The sequence below is a fragment of the Miniopterus natalensis genome, chromosome 5 (assembly GCF_054644295.1).
Source record: "Miniopterus natalensis isolate mMinNat1 chromosome 5, mMinNat1.hap1, whole genome shotgun sequence".
NCBI classification, from domain to species: domain Eukaryota; kingdom Metazoa; phylum Chordata; class Mammalia; order Chiroptera; family Miniopteridae; genus Miniopterus; species Miniopterus natalensis.
The window spans coordinates 80,232,121-80,252,815 of record NC_142085.1 but is presented as its reverse complement, the minus strand read 5'-3'; the positions used below and the strand labels follow the sequence as shown (position 1 = coordinate 80,252,815).

The window sequence follows — 20,695 nt, the reverse complement described above, 5'->3', positions numbered from 1 at the left end:
GTTGACACTCAACCGCTGAGCCACGCTCGGCCAGGCACCACTCGTATTTTTTTAAAACGAGCATACAAGAACATATTCTCTGTCTTACAAAAAGTACTACATGGGTACACATGGTAAGAGATGTGTGGGGTTTTATCACATTCTCTACGCCTGGGTTACCCTGACTCACTGTTAGGGTTCAGAGTTCTAACACTTTGGGTGAGCTTAACCCACAATAGTTCTTGCCCAGTGAGGGAGATTTATTGACATTCAGCTTAGAAAAAACCACACACAAGTCTGAAACGTATTTTTAAATATTTTAATGTCTTTAAAGTCAGAGACAAAATTTTCTCTAAGAACAATAGCTATTTCACTCACTGTTGAATTTTTCCAAGGCATTTCTGTTGGCTCATTTATGATCTTGCTTTAGTGTTAGCGAAAAATGCAGCAATTCCGAGTGAGACATACATTTTATTACATTCTATGTACTTGAGGCATTTTTATTGAAGTTAGACAAATTTAAACTAGAATGGCTTCAAACAAAGCTTCCTGAGAACAGCTAACAAATTCATATTAAAATACAGTAACTATTTCTAAGGTAGGAAATCTATTTTTTAACTTCTTAATTTTCTATCAACAGGCAAAGCTATAGATAATGAAAAATAGGATTTTCTTCAGAAGAGAAGTCGCACTGGGCATCTCCCGGTTACTTTTTCTTTCCTTTCTTCTTTTTGTCTTTGTCAAGGGCCACGCTCTTCTTCTCTGACTCTGCCCAGAGGGCCGCCTCCTCTGCGGCCTGAGCCTCCAGCCTCAGGCGCTCAGCTTCCAGCAGCTTGTTTCTATACTCTTCCCGGATGCTGAAGATCTTCTGCCGGGAGTCATCTAAGTTGTCCTATTTCAAAACAAAAAACAGACGAATAAGGCCCAACGGTAAAGGTTTATGGCCCCAGAGAAACAGATACACAGAAACCTGCGAAACCTTTATCATTTCCTTTCGCCAGGAGGCTTGCAGGCAAATTACTGAGGAGAGGCGAGAATTCAGTAACTGTCTCAGGTTTATCAATACAGACAACCCAGGATGGCAGCAAAGCGTACGTGAGATTTTAACAGAAGAGCAAGTAAATGCATCGATGGGAGGAAAGTAAAGGGAAAAGTTAAGGAAAAAATAGGCAGGAAAATTTTGGCAAAGCAACTATCTGCGTGCAATGAGTTTAAATATAATCTCTCTCGGATGTACGGCTCAGTGTCTCTCACAGTGACTGTGCTCAGGACATTTCTAGCTCCCCACACATAGTCTAGTCCTAACAAAATGCATCTGAGATGTGCTTCCAAATAACATCACCTAATCCATTGGTCACCTTTGCTACTGCCGGTTTGGCTTTCATTCTTACCGCTTCCAAAGTACTATATTCATATCAAAGACACCAATGACCTATGTGTAGCTAAATCCGAGACCATTCCTTGGTCCCATCCTTCCTTAACCATGCTGTCCCCTCCTGAATCAGCGGACTTCACGTGGGTTCCTGGCCATCAACCCGCTTAACTTCCCTTTCACTTCTCTATCTGTTCCGCGTCCATCACTTTTGCCGATTTCTCTTTTTCTCCTTATGATGCACCAACAGTCCATCGGGACCTCCCGTTGACTCTACTTTGAAAATACATCTGGAATTCAGCTGCTCCTCAGCGCCTCCGCCTGCCGCCTTGCTGGGACCCACGGTGGCCTCTCCCGTGCTCAGGGAAACAGTCTCCGCCCAGACCTGCCTTTTCCTGTGCGGCCCTTCTGCGCTCACCTGTTCCCCACACGGTATCCAGAACAATCCTTTTAAAGCCGAAGTCAGATCCTGTTACTCCTCTGCTCTACGGAATCCTGTCACGGCTCCACATTTCCCTCAGAATAAAAGCTAAAGTTTTCTTGGTGGCCCTCACAGTCCTGCACGATGTCCTTCATTATACCCATGTCCCCATTCTGCCTGTGACCTCTTCTCCGGTCACTTGCCTCTGCTCACTGCTCCTGTGGCCCCGGTTTCCCACTGTGCTTCCCCTAACGCACCAAGTGCACTCCCTTCTCTTTTGAACCACCGCGTGCTGGTCGTGGTCTATGTTTTTGTTCTCAACGCTTACCCCTTCCCGTCATATTGCACACTGTATTTATGCACTGTGTTTATATTTAAGCATCGGTTTCCTCACTAGCGTTTACACTCCACAGGGCAGGGAGGGCTTTATCTCTTTTGTTTGTGCTTAGGAGGGTCCCTGGTACAGAACTGCCCAGAAATATTTCTGGAGTGAATAAATTTTGGGAATGGGAAGTGTCAGAAGACTAGAAACAGGTAAACATCAAAATATTTTAAATGAATATTTTTAAAAAGGATAATTTTCAAAACTATAGGCACGAACACTTAATGTCCCTTCCAAGCAATATTCTAGAAATCGATTACGAAATGGCTTTTCTAAAAATGTTCATAAATAAAGCATTGATTACCGTAAATGTGGGTTTACGAAGAGGCCACGACTTCCTAATTTCATTTGCATTTCTGATAGTGTGGCCACAATTATGGTTCAATGTATTGATTGTGTACTGTTTCAAAATGATATAATGAAAGCGTAAGGATTAATGCACCGATGCTGGCTGGAAGAAAAGCTTCTAGAGGTGTTTTGTCTTCACCCCTAAATTCTTCAGAAATTTTCCATACTTTTGCAACTTGCATGACTTTGGTTGAGATGGCAGAAGAGCTGGATGTCAGAGTCAGACTTCCCAAAGCTTTTGATGGAAGAAAAATACTGTATCTGCCATAATGAAATCGGCTTTGCTAAACTATTTTCTCAAGTGCAGGATGATAGCAGTGACATGTTAAGATAGCATAGAGGCCGAGCCATCTTAAGGGTTTAGTGTAAAGTAAATTTAATATGTGTTAGGAATCCCTTGAGGACCGGTGCGTTTTTCTCCCATCTGATGAGAATACGTTACTTATCATATTTCCTTCCTACTGCCAGCCTAAGTTTTGGCGGCCTCAAGCCTGTTCATGCGGTCTTCATCCAGCTATTTTCCAGCTTCACAGATACTTTGTCTTCTCTCGCAGTCTTCCCACATTGGGGACTGACTTCCAATACTGCACTGCAGAGGGATTTTAGGGAGCAATTGAAATTAGTGTGTATAATCGTTTGCCGTCTCTTCTGAGAAGTTGGGAACTAAGTGCTTTCAAGACTTCTTTCTACCCAGGTACTGTATGATTCTGACTCGCTTTAAACATGCAAAAGAATGCGTGGGCTGCGCCCCAGGCCCGCGCCTCCCGACTCACCCGCATTTCCGCGTACATCTCCAGGATCTTCTCCTGCAGCTTAACCCGCTCCTCTTGGTCGATTTCGCGAATGCTTAGGACCCTGGCCCGGTACTGTCGGAACTGGTGGACCTCCTCTGCCTTCTGCATTGCCTGCTGCTGACTCAGCTCCTCCGTTTGCAGCAGAGGCTCCGAGTTTGTTCTCCTTGATATAGAAACATCAAAAGAGAGACTTAATAAATGGTGATGGAAAAAATAAATTTAAATTTAAGAAAAAGAATTCATTTGGCAACTCTGGAGTGAACTTTACTTTAGAACTCAAATAATTTAGTATGTCAACAGTCTGGCGGTCAGAATAAAATCAAATATTAGGAATAGAAAGAATAAACCATTATTTTTAGATGGGCTATGCTCCATCCATTGAATCACTGACATTCTAGAAAATTATTTTAGGAAAGTATCAGTATAATTAGATACATCTGTTGATGTTTGTGGAACTGGTGTTCGAGACTATGAGCCTGTGTGGCAGGTCTTCCTTGTTAATTTAAGCCTCTAAATAATTTTGAAAATGTTTCCACACTCATAAATATGCTTGAGTAACTAGCTCCCTGTTAATCCCATTGTCTAGTCCTTAAGAAAACCGAATCTAACTAAATAATGGCAGCAGGTATAGTGAGAATTTTCTGTCGCTCAACTCACCTTAATCAAGCTACATATTAAGTCTTTACGGAAAACAATGAAATGCTTTTATGGCTGACTTAACAAAACATTTGCTGAATTTGAGATGTAAAATCATGTACTTAAAAAATTTAAATACACTGAAAATATATTAAGCATTTGATTTCAAATTTCACTTGTTTAGCAGCTGTTTATTGGCAATGCATCCAAAATTCTATGAGCACAGATGTCTACATTAATCATGTTTACTAAAACTTACCGTATATATTGAGTTAAATCTACACTTTCTAGTGCTTTTCGAATAAGTCGTGGAGACATTTCCAAAATTGTTTGAGATCGTGAACTAGGCCCTGTTAAAAGAAAAAAAGTGTTAAGCTTCCAAAAAAAATCAACAATGATTAACTAAATGACTGTTATATCTCATTTTAATGGAAGATAATATGTTCTGTTAAGAAAACAACTATTGATTGCACTTGCCTTATTTAATGATTTTAATGTGATTTAATATGACTTAAAATATAATTGCTTTATATTTATCTTCTACGGGTGTTACTATACTTATAGTTAAATGAAAGAGATGACAAAATGAATATAGTCTATAAGAAACACAACAAAATGTTATTCTAATTATAGTTAAATGAAGGCAGAAACAAAAAGAAGTCACGTTTAAGTTACAAAACTACATTATAAAAAATTAAGTGACCCAATATTTAAAGAACTTGGTGCATATGTGAAAGCTATACTAAGCACTACCAGGATGGAATGTAAAACTGTTTGAGACACGGTATTCTACCTTCAAAAACCTTTTGGTCCAGTGGAGTCAGCAACACATAACAGATACATACTGGGCGTCAAATTATCAGGAGCTTCTTAGTCCCCAGATCCCGTAAGACCAGATTGAAGAAAGATTTTAGAATCTAACATACTAACCATTCAGCCTTTCCAGGCCATTTTGTAAAATTTTATTTATTTTTAAATTATAGTTGACATACAATATTATATTAGTTTCGGGTATACAGCATAGTGTTTCACCATTTATATATATACCTTACGAAGTTATCACCCAGCTGAGTCTAGAATCCATCTGACACCATACAAGGTTATTATGATATTATTGCCTGTATGCTCTGTGCTGTACAGTACATTCCTGTGACTTATTTTATAACTGGAACTTTGTACCTTCTAATTCCCATCACCTTTTCACCCATCCCACACCCCACTCGCCTCTGCCAACTGTCAGTTTGTTCTTTGTTATCTATGAGTCTATTTCTATTTTGTTTTGTTTGTTTGTTTTGCTTTTAGATTCCACATATAAGTGAAATCATATGGTATTTGTCTTTCTTTGCCTGACCTAATTCAGTTAGCACAATAGCCTCTAGGTCCATCCATGTTGTTGCAAATGGCAAGGTTTTATTCTTTTTTACAGCTGAGAACTATTTCACATTTCTGGACAATTTAGTCTCTTTTTTAGAAAACTACTAAAGTATAATTTACATACCATAAAAAGTATAATTCAGTACTTTTTAGTAAATCTACAGAGTTGTGCAACCGGTTATCACCAAAATCCAGTTTCAGACCATTTCTATTACCCAAATAAAATTTCTTATGCTCTTTTACAGCCATTCTCCACTTCCTCCACAAACCCCAGGCAACCATTAATCTACTTTATGGTTCTATATATTTGCCTTTCTTGGACATTTCATAGTTAACTTTTCAAGAAACTGTCAAACCATAGTGTTTTGACTATTGTAGACTTCATAATAAACTCTGAAGTCACAAAGTAAAAATCCTTCCTCTTGGTACTTTAACAGAATTATCTTGGTCGTCCTGGGCCTTTTACATTTCCATATAAATTTGGAGATCAGCTTATTAAATCAGCTTATGTAAAATGTCTACTAGGATTTTGATAGGGATTATGCTAAATGGATAGATCAATTTGGAGAAAATTAAAAATGAATAGACAATATTACTATATTGGGTCTTCCAGTCAAAGGCACGAACTACCTCTTTATTTAGATTTTTGAAAATTTTAATGATTTTTGTAGCTTTCAGTATACAGGTCTTTCATTTTTATTAAATTTATTTCCATATATTTATGAGTGATGCTATTGTGAATGGAACTGTTTCAATTTTATTTTTGATTGCTCATTGATAATATGTAGAAATAAAAGCAATTTTTGTATATTAATCTTGCATAATGTGACCTCACTAAACTCACTTATTAGTTGTGGGTTATATTCTTGGTTCTTTTTCCCCAACTGCTTAGCATGTTCAGTATGCGGGATCAATATTTCTGAGAATACAGTTTTACTTTTTTCTTCTAATATGGATGTGTGTTTTTTTCTTTTTCTTATCAAAATGGTTAGAACCTCCTTTAAAGCATTGAATATAGAGGGTTAGAGTGGACACGCTACCTTGTTCTTGATCTTAGGTTGAAATCACCATGGTCGTTTTGTTACCCAGACCTCCCCGTTCAATTTCTGACTGATTCGTTGCTTGCCTTGACCACCATCACATTACCCAGAGGGACACAGGTTCTCCCCTGAAGCCTCCAGGAGAAAGGCAGCCCTGCCAACACCTAAACTTTAGAATTTCTTCCCTGAAGAGCTATAAGAGATTAGTTTGTGTGTTTTAAGTCACTAAGTTTGTGGTTATTACAGCAGCAAGTGAAAACTAATACAATTAAAATAATTTATTTGTTCTTATTTTTAATAAATATTTTTCATTTAGTTGAAGGCCATTTTTTTCCTTGACACCACTTTTTTAGGGAGAGGGTATATCAAGTCGTCACTCCACCATTTAAGAAGTCTCACCTTCCCACACACTAACCTTAATTTAACCTGCTTTTTAACTTATGGTTATAATGGTCGCCAAAAATACTGTAAAGTGCTTAATTTTTAGCAACTTGTTAAAAGTGGTAATTCATTTGAAAATATAACCTAATGTAAGCCTTTAGAAATATAAAAAATAACACCCAAATTAAGTTTTCATTTTTTTCAAAAATACATGAAGTCATGATACACACGAGAAAACAGACCATAGTGACACAAACCCCAACTCTGCTCCATCATTGAAACATAAATTCAATCATGTTTTTCATTTTTAACATTAAATAAAATATTCCTGAAGTATTAAAATTTTATTATATGACTCTTCTAGAAACCAGTAGCCAATAACTTCTCTTTTTTCATCATGGTTACTATGGGATCTTAGATTTCTAAACTACATTTGCTTTTCTTAGGAACATAGCTACTTATGTTGGGTATATTGGGGGCATTTCTAACTTAAATTGTTTCTATAAGATACCGATTGCTGAGTTTGCTGGAAATAAAATATTTTCTGATTATTTAGATGTTTGTATTTTTTCACATCCAGACAAATAATACATATTTAAACATGGACGGTGGAGAAGAGTCAGAGAAACCTTCGTGTTCATCTACAAAACTCTGTTGTGTCATAGGACAGGGCATGAGAGTGGTATGAAAGTTTTGGACCTCTAACAGTGCAGCTCAAAGTGTGTGTGTGTGTGTGTGTGTGTGCGCACGCGCGCCATCCTTGATCTGCGAACTGGTCCCTTATGGGATAAGTTCTGAAAGTGAGAGTATGCATTTAATAATATTTTTTACAGCAATTGGTCATTACTGGGTCATTTATTGTATTTTACAAAGTTTCACTTTGCCACAGACTAGGAGAGAACTTCTTTCATCACAAATAGTATGAGGATTACTCTTTAAAAGTGATGACAAAGAATAGTTTGACTGATTGTGTAGCCTGGGGAAATGATTTGGGGATAAAGATAGCAACTTGTTAAAAGTGGTAATTCATTTGATCCCCTGGAAGAGGCACTTTTCAGAGGCCCCCAGAAACAGAAGGGAAGTTGAAAGCAATGCTTAGACTCTTGGCCTTGCTGATGGCTTGGTGTGGAAGAAATGCTTAGGAGTGAAAGCCGTGATGAGAGTGTTTACATGACCTCTTGCGTTGTGAAGGAAGTTGTTCTAAGTTACCTACTATACGAAAATGGGAAGCGGCCAGAACGAGGTCGCTTTGGGGAGTCACCCATTGACCGGGAGGCAGAGGCCGCACCACGTGAAGCTCTCAAGGGGGCTGTAATTGCTCGTGGCCAGTGCTTCTCTGGAGGTGAGGCCAAGCTGTGGCGCACCGACAGCAGCAGTGGGAGCCCCCGGCAAGAGCCGACCGTCAGACCCACGGTCTCCCGCAGGATCCCTTCCACAGCCACAGGACCCGGGCCACGTGGAGACGTGTCACGGGGTTAAGATGTACGGCAGCCACGCGACGACACGCCTCTTATGGGGGGGGCAATGTTTCTTGATGGTGTGTAAATAAACTTATCGTTTTATATTAAATTAAAATTATAATTCTGCATATTTTTAAGAATGTTTCAAATATTTGCTTGAGGACGGCTACTTTGGCCCTCCCTTCCTGCTTACCCTTAACCTCTCTTCCCTGTGTGCTGTCCCCTCCTTCCCACCAGAAAGTACACTCTTTCACAGTTATGCAAACTTGAAGGCAAGTGTCTGAAGACGAATGGCCAACGTGTGACGGAAGGAGCAGCAGGAGAGCTGACCCTGCAGCCTGCTCTGGGGCTCTGGGGGAAAATAAAGTCTACACTCTGACTGTGGGGGACACACTGGCCCAGGCTGCTGTGGCTACAGCCCCTTTTCTCAGCAGAGAGAGTACCTTTTGGCATATAAATAAACAATTTGATATCAGAATTTAACCCTATTTTCATTTTACAGATCTTTAAATGAACTAAGTGTGGGGACAAGTTTGTGTTTGGTTGGAGATCACAACATGTGGAATCAAAGAACTGGGGTTTGAGTGCTGGCCCTATGCAAACGCTACCAGCTTCCTCTCCTTGGCTCAGCCATCACTTATCAATTCCTTCCTTCCTTTGAGCAGGCTGTCCACTCTGACGAGCCCAATGAAGACCTAGGAATCCAAGATACAAGTTTTTCTATGCTATCGCCCTCGACGTCACGTCTTTCGAGTTAGCATATTCTCCAGGACTCGTGTGCAAGGCGCACTCGCCTCACCCGGAGGGCAGTACTCACTGATGTTCTCCTTCCGCGCCGACTCGTCCTGCTCCTGGCCTTTGCTCTCCCTGCTGACCGAGTTGGCCAGGTCCTTCAGGCTCTGCGTCGCCTGCCGCTTCTTCCACAGCATGCTCCTCCACTGCGCTGCCTCTCTGCTCTCCACATTCCCAGAACTCTTTGTTTCTGACTCTTTTGTGGAACATGCAGATGTTTCTATTACAACATGGCCTGTGCATTCCTGAAAAAACTTGCATTCTATGAAATCACATGCAAAAAGTAACAGGGCTGTGAGAGCACAGGTTCAGGGCAAAAGACTCAAAAGCTTCGCAACTTCTAACCAGAGCACAGGCAAAAAAAGGATCATGGGGACCTCAGAAGATGACATGCATGACCCGGGCAGCCAGTGGGTCTGGAAGCTGCCTCCAGGTATAAAAAGGTCACATAAAAATAGGAGCTTTGTGGAGGTGAGACATTACAGATGGAAAGGGGATTTCTGACCCATTGGGGCTGCTGTTCGTGCTGGCCCTGGAGGAAGCGCAGCCTGCCCCATGTGAGGACTGTGAATAGATGGGGTCCTCCTTTCTGGGGAGCAAGCCCCATGTGCCGGCAGTTGTCTAAGAGTGTCTTAGAGCTGAAAAGGGATCTTGCTTGTGAAGCTGCAAAGCTAGAAAATTTTTTCTTAAAGCTATAATGCTACTCCCACTGTTCCGGATCTCCGTGCCTAGGAAAAACTGTAGAGCCCACCACAGCTTCCACATTATGTAGACATTTTCCCTCTATCAGTTGCACATGTTTTAACTGGTCTTATATTCTGCTTTGGATGAAACAGGTTAGTGCTTAAGAAAATGGATAAATGTTCAAATAACAGGGAGACATTCAGTAGGCAATGTTGGTTCTTTAAATATACTATTTTAAAAATAATATTAAAATGAATGCAACCCTGGAGCAGGAGTGATCAGAAGAGAAAAGTTAAAATAAAATGTTTTCCAGGAAGTTTAACTTAGATAAAATAGATAAATTTCTTGTAACACACAACTTACCAACCTTGACCCAGGAAGAAATAGAACAGATAAATATCAAGACATACAAGGTGCATACACTGCGTGAGTCTACCTGTACTACGCAATCCTTTCCTGAATGGTTTTCCCAGTTCTACCCTTTTCCTCTTTTAAATTCATACCTTTAAAAATCACCAAGGTGTCTGCAGTATAAATCTGACCCTGGGAGTACCCTCTTTAAACCCCTGGCCTCCCAGCCCTGCTTAGTTTCAGCAATGATCACACATGACGGGAAGAAATCCTCCTCATAGGTATTTTGTTTTGAGGTCAGTGTTTAAATAACTTGAATTTGAACAACTTTAGGCCTGTGCTTGCACTCCTCAAATTTGCCACCCATGTCGTCTTCTTTACCCATCACCCATCATCATAAACTGTACAAGTTCAAACATAAGTTCAAGAACTGGCAAAATTCATTCACAGCAATAGAGTAGTTACTTTGAGGGAGGAAATGGCTGGCAAGGGGCATGAGGAGCACTTTGGGGGTGTATTAAGTATTTTATACCTTAATCTGGATTTTCCCACATGTGAAAATTCATTAAGCTGTAGAACTGAGATTTGTGCCTTTATGGAATGAATGGAGGATAACAAGGTCAGGCTCCTCTGAGCCCTGTTCCCCACCAGGTCTTGTCCTTTGTTTAGGAAGAATTCCTGTTTTAGCAAAGAATCCTGCTAAGCCAGTTAACTGATAATCCCCCCTGCCCTTGATAGCCAATCCAGCTTCTCTTTCTCCCATCCTAGATATTTAATCAAGTTCCTTTTCCTTGACCCTTAAGATCTAACCAAGTTCCTCTGAGTAATTTTCTCTCCAAGTTGCTATAAATCCCCACTCATCCCTGTTGTATTCAGAGTTGAATTCAATCTCTCTCCCGGTGGCAACAGCCTTGACTCCTGCTGCCACAGTCTTGAATAACATCTTCCTTGCCATTTCTAACAAATGTCCAGTGCAACAGTTTTTCTTTTACCTGTAACTTAATGCATTTAACAATAATAATAATAATAATAAACCCTAGAGCTTAAAGAATAAGAACCACATTCTATTCACCCCTTGCATTCCTAATATCATTTAACTTCATCATCAGAGGGGTGAGTACTTCGGGAGTTGGAAATATTTTAAGTCCCAATGTGGTCACTTTTTAGGTGTGTGTGACTTAGGTGACTCCCTGCGCTTTGGTCTCTTTATCTGTAAAATGGAAATAGCACTGTTTATGCCACGGTTGCTGTAGGTTAAAGAGAGAGAATGAACATGAAGCCTTTGAACAGGGCCTGTCCCAGGATAACAGGGTTAGGGTGATATTCGTTTAGATTGTTTATATGAAAAGTTAAGAAACATCATTTTTCTAGCAATTACTGACTTATTCTCCTGAAGATGTAAAAGTAGAAAAGCATGTTTCAGGGTGCGAACGAGGCAGCCAAGCACTGGCGGGAGGACACGGGGGTGAGAGCTGTCTGTGTGCTGCGCTTGTTTCTGCCCATCCTGTGAACTTAGCAAATTGCCCTGCAAATGACTCTGGGCCGCTGGTAAGTTGAAGATGATAATCTATATCAATTGGTCGATGTGGGTATTAAATACAACAATTACTGTCTCACATTTCCATGTCCAAGACAATGACTTAGTAAGTGTAGCTGACTTGATCGCTCTGATTCTTATCGCCAGTGTTGATTTTCATGGTGATTAGAAAGCGCCAGATTTTCGGGGGGACGCCTGCCTTCAAGTTTGCATACTGCCACCTGCCTGCCGGGTCACCCCCCGGTCCTGGCTTCATCTCTTCTTAAACAGAGACAACCGTGTCTACTTGATGGAAAAGGTCAACGTACGCTTGGTAGAAAAGAAAGAAAGATCCATTTTTATAGGACTGTGGGTGACTTACAGTCCTTAAGGAAACAGGTTCTGAAGTGCTTTCTTTTTACCCAGCGTGGCTTGCTGGCTGTCATTTCAGCGGGGCGAGTGCTCTGAGGTGGCCGGGCAGTGTCAGCGACCCACCTTCGTCCACTCGCAACTGGCTCTCAGACAGAGTGGCCGGGACGCCCTCGGCTTCGGGGGACTTCTTCAGGAACCGGCTGAGGTAGTGCAGACGAGCCTGAGAAGCCTAAGCAACAAACACCATCAGCAAGCAGGGCGGGCGGCATCTTAACAGTGCCCAAAACGCGGCCAAGGGACCCCAAAGCGGCGCCGGGAAAATGTGCGGGAGTAGGGCAGGCGGTGTCCAGCTCAACCCAAATCCTAGCCCCACCATGCTTCTGCCAGTCGTCTCCGAGAACGAAAGGCGAAGGGCCCGAAAATCAGCGCCCTGAAGCCGCGTGTCCCCTGAGCCGTTCTCACCTGCCTGTCTCCCCGAGCTGGGGCGTGAAACACGCACAAATAGTGCTGCTCCCCATGCAGGGACTCCAGGGGAGAGGCAGGCGAGGGAGGCAGGAGGCGTGCGGGGCAAGGGCGGGTTTACAGTCGTGAGTGCGCCGGACAGCATCTATTCTTGCATTATTATTTATTAATTCTTGTCTTATTTCTTGGCATTCCGACTGCAAGCCCCCTCCTGCCCGCCGCGTAGGCTGCTCCCCAAGGGGCGGCACGTGCTTTTCACCTGTCCCAGGCCGTCTGAAGTCCCGGGGCGCGCGTGTGCGGCGGTCTCAGGCTGCCCTGGTGGGGGCAGGACAGACGGCGCTGAGCCCAGGCTATGTGAAAGGCCCTGTGGCCCGCAGTCGGGGTCAGTAATGGCACCACTGTGCAAGTCACCCGGGTACCAGGAGGGTGACATTTCACAGTGTGCCCAAATGTGGTCTTAACATCTAGTCAGTCAGCGTCCGGGAAAGTCCCAGACACCGTTCCCAAAGGAAAGACTGCGGGTTCGCCAGCACAGCGCTCCCTCCGACCGAGCCTAGGGATGAGCGGGAGGAACAACTGGTCCAGCTCAAGTGACCTTGATCGCTCTTCCTGGCTCCGCCGTCTCCCACGCCTGCTTCATGGCCCGGATCTCATCTGCTCGCTCAGTGTCCCTTTTCACCTCGAGGAATTCTGCTTCGCTGTGCTCAGTGACCAACTTCAGGGTCCAGTAGGGTTTATTTGGGTCTTCTTGCTGGGAGTGCATAGTGGACATCTGAAAAAACAGAATAAAATAAAAACCTCTGGGTCAGATGCTTTCCTCCTTTCAAAAGGGTTCAGATTTAACCTCATGGTCCGTAATTTCCCTGCTAAGTAGTTACCTGAGAGAGATGAAAGCATTTATTCACAAAAAGACCCGGGTATGAACATTCATTGTGGCCTTATTTATAATGTTTTAAAAAAAGGAAACAATGTAAATGTCTACTGATTGGTGAAAAAACAAATTATAATATGCCATATTATCAAATTCTACATTAAAAAGTAATAGACTACTGACGCGCACCGCAGTGTAACCGAATCTTGCAGAGACACTATAGTGAGAGAGCTGAACGCTGAAGACGACTTCCTGAGCCCTTCGTTTCTGCGATGTTACAGAACAGGCACATCTGTTGTGGGCAGGAGGTCTAGGGACGACAGAACCCACTGCGAAGAGGCCTGAGGGAATTTCTAGGCATATGGAAATCATCTGTATCTTGATAGAGACGTGGGTTATATGGCGAATGCACTTTTCAAAACTCATTGAATCACACTGTTAAGATTGTTGCATTTTGTGCTACGTAAAATTTACCTAAAAACTGTAAACAAAAAAACTCTAAATTACAGTTTGGCTCACAGCATCTCTTCAGAAAAATGAGGGCAGGAATAGTTGACCATTTCCAAGTCTGGATATTTTACTTGATATGTATTCATTTTGGAAGTTAACATTTTGATGTTTTATAAGGTTACTTTCATGGGCCTTAGGCTGGGAGCTCATTGAAGTAGGGCTTGATGGTGTCCAGGTAAGTGAGGCTCATTGGTGGCTGTCTGGTCTGGAGAGAGGCTTGAATCTGATGTGGTTCTTAGGCACTTTAGATAAGACTAAGGCGTTGTCAGTTATCCATAATTACCCGCCCCGCAGGTGGGGAAGTGGGGATCGACAGACCACTGAATAAAGTTTTCACGTGCTGTTTAGTTTTAGTGTGACCAAAAAGACCTCCTTGCTCTCTATAATAGTCTCCTAATATCCTGATGAGAACTTAAATCTCAAAATTGGATTTTTTATTTTATTTAGTCCTTTAAAACACAGTACATAAGCTTTTACCATCTTTTATATTGTTGAATAAGTGAATTTATCAGAAAATTTTCTGGGATCAAGTTTTGATCAGGGAAGAGAACAACACTATGAAGGGCTAAGGGAAGGCCACATGTCTTATAAGAATTCATGAATTTAGTTAAGCTTATCTATTTTAAATTGCAGTAGTATATTTTTGTTAATGAAAGGGGTATTTTCTCAGTGAATTCAAATAATTGATTTTATAACAGTAAATGAAGCACTGGTGCTTCATCTAGAAAAGTTAACATATAGAATTATCTTGAAGGTTTGAGGGGAAAAAGCAGTTGATTGGAACTTCACCAATGTTTTTAAACCAAACAATGTTGAAACAAGAAAATTTCGAAGAGAAAACTATATCTGATTCTTTCACATTTCAAATGTAATCATACTTTGATAAACAAAAATATTATTTTTCCAAGTCTGTTTAGATGATATTATAGGAAAAGGTAGCATTTGGATTGTAGAATATAGCTGGTGAAAATATAAGTAATGTATGTTTAAGAAGAAATGAGCTTTTCCATATGGAATAAAATCAATGATCACATAAATTCCACATGATTATGATGACTAAAGCAAAAACACAGAGTAAAATATGATAGTTTTCAGCTTACTGCTTGGCAAATATATAGGGTTTCTCCCAAATATGTATACACACACTTTGAATAATTATAAAGGCAGTGTTTATTAAAATATATTTCATTTTCAAAATTGAGCTATCAGCTATTAAAGTGCATATACATTTTTTGAGATACCCTGTATTAATACATTTTAAAACATCAAACAACATAATACCAATATCTACTAAAACCAACTAGCAAAATACTGATTTCGAAAGCTTAGTTAATTATTAATGTCATAAAAATCTAACTTCCATATGAATTTTGGAACCAGGCATAAAAGTTGTGCTATGCAAAATGGTCCAAGTATTGCCTTTTTCAGGATTCCCCAGAAGTCACTAGTATTTCAATGTTAACTCATGCAGAATCCCATAATTCCTTATTAAGTTTGGTGGATCCGAACAGGCTTTCGTTTTTGAGACTATATGCACACATTCATAGGAATTTTGAAAGGAATAGAAGGCTGTCACATGTTAGTTTCTAGCTTTATCCAATCATTGATATTTTGCAGAATTGTTTTTCCTTGGCTTAGTATTTTTGCAAGTTTTTTTTCATTTTTTTCTTATTTCTTTCTACATACTTCAACCTTTTAACTGCAGCCGATCCAGTTTTTCATTCTGACTTTCACCTACAGGTATGTTTTCAACCTTACACGACTGAACCTAAAGTAGTTTTCAGAAGACTTTTTCTGAATCTGTAGCACTGTTGATAACATTACACAGTTTGGTTTTCAGGCTTGTGTATGTCATGGTGTTTCTTATATCACTCTTCTAAAGTCTTGCACCCAGGTATACGATGCACCCTAATGGGACATCTGGCCAAAGACATTTAAGTCACTCCTTGCTAACGCTGAGGGGTTACTCAGAAGCAATCCTGCGTCTTGAGGAAGATCATTTCCCAAATGCACACTCTGCCAAGTATCGGGGAGTGGCAGATGAGACTAATGGCTGCTGCATTTTATAACAACAGCCTCCCGCATGGTCAGAGTTGATTCCAGGAAAATGACCACAGTTCCTGAGCACAAAAGCTGTTGGCATCATCCCTCTGTTTACCTTGATACTTACTGAAGCTACCTTAGGATGTGTGGGATTTCTTGCTGTTTTAATCATCTCTGTGTATCCCATCCTATCCTTAAGAGTATTTCCCTGCATTTGACTGTCATAAAATGCTGGGCTCCAATTCATTTTGCTCCAATAATGACATTTTGTGAAAACTCATCCTAATTTTCTATAAAGTTCCTTATATTTACCCAAGAGTACACAAAACAATCCCAACATATCTCAGACTCTAATAATTAAAAAAACAAAACAATTTTGTTAGATTTTGCCACAGCATATTCTTGCTTATTGACTCAGTTCAGGACTCTGCTCCTTTGGGAGGAAGCTAGCATAGGCACCTATCTTTCCTTTCTACCACTGTACATTCACTCTCTTAATTAAAACTGTTTTCCTCCAGCCCAGCCGGGCATGCCTCAGTGGTTGAGCATTGACCTAGGATTCAGGAGATTGCGGTTCGATTCTCGGTCAGGGCACGTGCCTGGGTTGCGGGCTCGATCCCCGGTGGGGCTTGCAGGAGGCAGCCGATCAATGACTCTCTCATCACTGATGTTTCTATCTCTTTCCCTCTCTCTCTGAAATCAATAAAGATATATTTCTTTAAAAAAACTGTTTACCTTCAGTCTCCTCCATTAGACTGCAATGTGTTTTGAGAGTAAGACCTGTATAATATTAATATTAGAAATCCAATTCCCCCAAACATTGTCTTATATATTAAAAGTTAAATTAATGCTTTTTGATTCTAAATTAGGGAAGGCTGCTTGCAGAAGGTGTCCAAGGAATGTCCTTAAGCTATCTAGATGGCTGCTGAAAACAGGGAGGTGGAATTTTTCAGTTTTGCCCTCAGGAGAGATGGGCAAGCAGGGACCCAATGACCCTGAATTTATTAAGTAACTCCAATAAGAAAAAGTACCACACCCACCTGAGAGTCAAAGCGAGGTGTTTGTTTTTCTTTGGCTGTCTTGTCTCTCTCAGACTTTTCTTTGCCTTTCCTTGTTGTTTTGGATCCTCCTGAAGACTTTTGCCCCTCACTAACAGGATGGGAATCTGGGCTTCCCATGGGCATTAATTCCTCATGTTTCTCTCCGTGAGCTAGAGAAGCATAAAGTGGAGACTAGTGAGTCATGATACAACAATAAAATCATGTCATGTAGAAACAGGGGAAGTAATTCAAGAAAAAGTGGTTAGTCTAAGGCATTTGGGTTTTCTTTTTTTAAACAAGCAAACAAATTGATCTTTTATAAAAATCTGTGACTCTCTTCTATAAAATCGATAAACTCACCATTGAAGTGTATAAATCAATGGGTCTGGAGTATCCATAAGGCTGTGCAGCCATCACTGCTACGTAATTAGATTCTATTGTGGATGTTTTCAGTTCATTTTCTTGCCTAATTGCCTTGACTAGTATCTCCAGAACTATATTGAATTGGTTTATTTCTGCATTAATCTTTATTATTACCTTTCTTCTGCTTACTTTGGGCTTAGTTTGGTCTTTTTTTCTAGTTTTCTAATTTTTTAAGGTGGAAGTTTACGCTACTGATTTGAGATCATTCTTTTTAAATGTAGGCATTTATAGCTATATATTTCCCCCAGCATTGGTATTATTGCATTTCATAAGTTTGGGTAATTTCTCATTCGTCTCTAAGTATTTCTGCATTTTATTTCCTCAGGTGGATACAAGTTACTGCCCAGTGTTCTTTTATTGCAGCTTGAAGGATTTTCTTTAGTATTTCTCGTAAGGCAGGATTGTTAATGACAATTTTCCTTGGTTTTTGTTTTTCTGGGAATGAGACTTTGGAAGAGATTCAGTTTCATTCTACTCTTTCTGGTGGCTGCCAACCTGCACCAGGAATACAGGCTGTTTATTTTTCAAAGCTACTGCTGAGCTGGAGACCAGGGCATGGGTCTGGGGCAAATTAAAATGCCATAAAACTCACTGTTTTTAAAAAAGATTTGGCTATTTTTCTTGAGGAAAGTTTTTGTTAATTTCAAGAATCCTGAAAAAGTTGATTCTGATGACTTTCACCAACTTTCTGTTACTGATTTTATGAATGAGCTAATTTTTGAAGCCCTCAAGATGCCATCTCTATCGTTGTTGTTCTGGATTTGTTTTCCTATTTGAACCTCTCGAGCCACCGCGCGTTGTCCGGGGCAGAGTCCTGAGGGAGCAGAGAACTCACGTAGGCCCGGCCTCTCAGTCGCCTAGAGAGACCTTGCCGCAAAAGCATGGAATTACAAAAAGCTCTGTGGAGGTAGATTCGTCGAACAAATAAAGAACTGACTTAACTTGTGAGCGGAAAATTAAAAAAAGATAAATGAGACCACGAAAAGAAAATAAGGTTATTATAATGAGAAGAGCAGGAGACATAAGGCACTGAAGCTGATAAGCCACCGAAAATGAATCTAGAAGGACAAAGATTTTTACAGGACATCACACAGTAAAACCATGTTTTATTAGACATCCAGGGTAAAAGATAAGAGGCTGCAGAGGACACGTTTTCTCCTTCATTCTTTGGTATCCTCTGTCAACCCAAAACTTCAGGATTGAAGAGACGGTCTTTGGACAGAGATGGGGCCACGCATGCCAGGCCCCTCTGCTGGCTCTGCTGCGGGAAGGTGCTGTGGCGCCGGCTCGTCGCCACCCTCCGCCCAGCGTGAAAGAACTGGGCTGCCTCCAGTCTCAGGGGCCACAGCCACCACCTCAGCGTCTCGCTCCAGTAAAACCCAGGTCCCAGAGATCTCAGTGCTGGCAGTCAGGAGTTAACCGCATCGTAGAGCTCCACTTGTGGCCAGTGCTAGATAAAAAACCCCATAAAACCTGGGGGAGAAGAACTCACTCTTTTCACCTTGTGCTGCCAGGCCACTGTGTTACCAGCAGTGCTATGCTCACAGCAATGCAGTGATCCACCATATCAGTGAACAAAAGAACCACCCGCGGAGCTCTAGAATGTAGACATTGAAGCCCTAATCCCAGAGATTTCAACTCCACTGTCTGATATGGGCCCAGGAATGTACAGCCTTAAAAGCTACCTCAAGTCGTTCTGATTCAAGTGGCCTGTGGACCATACTTCGAGAAACACCGCTTTACGAAATGTATACAATTTCCCCTTTTGTTAGAAACAAGTATTGCAAAAGGATGGGCTAGAGGGAAGAACACAGTGATTTAGAATTCAGTGCGGCTGAAGGTTCCCTCACAAGACTGGTTCTCAAACAAGTTGGCCGGCATCAAAATCACAGACGGGCTTATTCAAAAGCAGGTTTCTGGGTACCACCCCTAACATTCTGATTTGGTAGGTTTGAGGTGGAGCCCCCGCGTTTGCATTCTAACAAGTTTCCAGGTGGTGCAGCGGCTGCCGGTCCTAGGGCTACATTTAGAAAACCACTGGTTCACACTGAGGAGGTATAATTACCTTTTCCCAACACGAGGGGTTTTTGCCTTGTGTTTTACTGATTCTAACAACTAAATATCCAAGTGCAGGGGAGCAAATAATTTCTGTTGAATCCCTACTATGTTTCTCTGTTACTTCTGAAAGCAACCCAGAAGGGCAAGTTCAGAGAGGTACCTTCAAATTGGGGGCAGATCTTCCTGCATGACTGGGAAGGGACTGGCTGTGAGCTACATGGTTTTACAAGGGGCAGCTTGCTTTTGTGCCAACACTTCCAGCTGCCGAGAAGTGTTGCACTAGGGAAAATCTTTCAGCCAAATAATCAAATGACTTGGAGGTGAATCCTTGATCAGCCGGGGGATAGGTTAACTTTGGCGGTTTTATTAAGTTTCCTCTGTTTAAAGGAGAAACGAACACCATGCCCACGGGGCTTAAAATAATCAATTTAGAGCATTTAAAACAGGATCATACTTAGTATACCCTGGGATGTTAAGATAGTAACACATGTTAGTTGAAATGGAATCTCAAGCTGCCCCATTAGGTATTTCTGGAGCTCTTTTTCCTTACCGCCCATAGGTCTTAGTGTTTGAGGCACACATTTAGTTGTCCTGGATTCCACTCAAATTACCATACTCCAATATTCAAGTTTACTAGGTGAGCGCCACCTAGAGTGTACGGCACCCCACCCTCTTCCCTTACATTGTTAATATAGAGACTCAAATAATTTCCACATTTAATGGGATACAATATGGTAAACTTTTCTCCCGTGAAGTACAGTTCTCCAAAGGCCAAAATATCATTATATTCTGCGTTTTAAATTCCTGGTTTCACCTAACATAATGCTGAACTCATAGTACGTGCTCATGATCAGGAAGTTTAACTTTTGCATGTAAATCTTTAAAGAGGATCTGCATGTGTTGGGAGTGTATAAATCAGTAAGCGATAGGACTAAATATCCTACCAGTTAAAAAATTATGAAAAATGTGCCCCCCCCCCCATTCTGTTTACTCACATAATTAGAAGAGCTGTAAAGGAGATGGCCTTTGGAAAGAACTAATATATCCTTGAATGGAGGACCTGCTCAGGGAGCACCTGTTGATAAAATGAGCTTGAAAAGACCTTTAGCATTATGCCTTAAGAGACCCCCTTACATTATCTTACACATATCCAGAACACAGGAAACAGAAGTGTTTAGTGAATAAGAACACTTAGTATAAAAATATAATTTTGATTTTCTTATTAAAATTCAATGCTTAGATTTATATATCCAGGAGCTAAAAACTGGTTGGGATTTGAACATTAATATAATTTCTGAACTAGCATACTTGTTTAGGACAAGGCATACATTTACCAACTACAGTCACATTTGGTAAACAGAAACAGGAATATACGTATAAATAATT

At 41.0% G+C, this 20,695-nt stretch overlaps 1 protein-coding gene across 1 annotated transcript in view; it reads right to left on the bottom strand.

Moving 5' to 3' along the window:
* Positions 1-685: 685 nt before the first annotated feature.
* The window catches only part of ADGB (androglobin), a 101,204-nt gene continuing 81,194 nt past the window's right edge, over positions 686-20,695 (bottom strand). Inside the window, exons 30-36 of the mRNA XM_087817778.1 lie at positions 16,829-16,998; positions 12,960-13,136; positions 12,026-12,131; positions 9,005-9,199; positions 4,192-4,282; positions 3,276-3,459; positions 686-871 (exon numbers count right to left, since the gene is read on the bottom strand). Coding sequence (XP_087673904.1) covers positions 686-871; positions 3,276-3,459; positions 4,192-4,282; positions 9,005-9,199; positions 12,026-12,131; positions 12,960-13,136; positions 16,829-16,998 — 1,109 coding nt within the window. The remainder of the gene's footprint in view (positions 872-3,275; positions 3,460-4,191; positions 4,283-9,004; positions 9,200-12,025; positions 12,132-12,959; positions 13,137-16,828; positions 16,999-20,695) is intronic.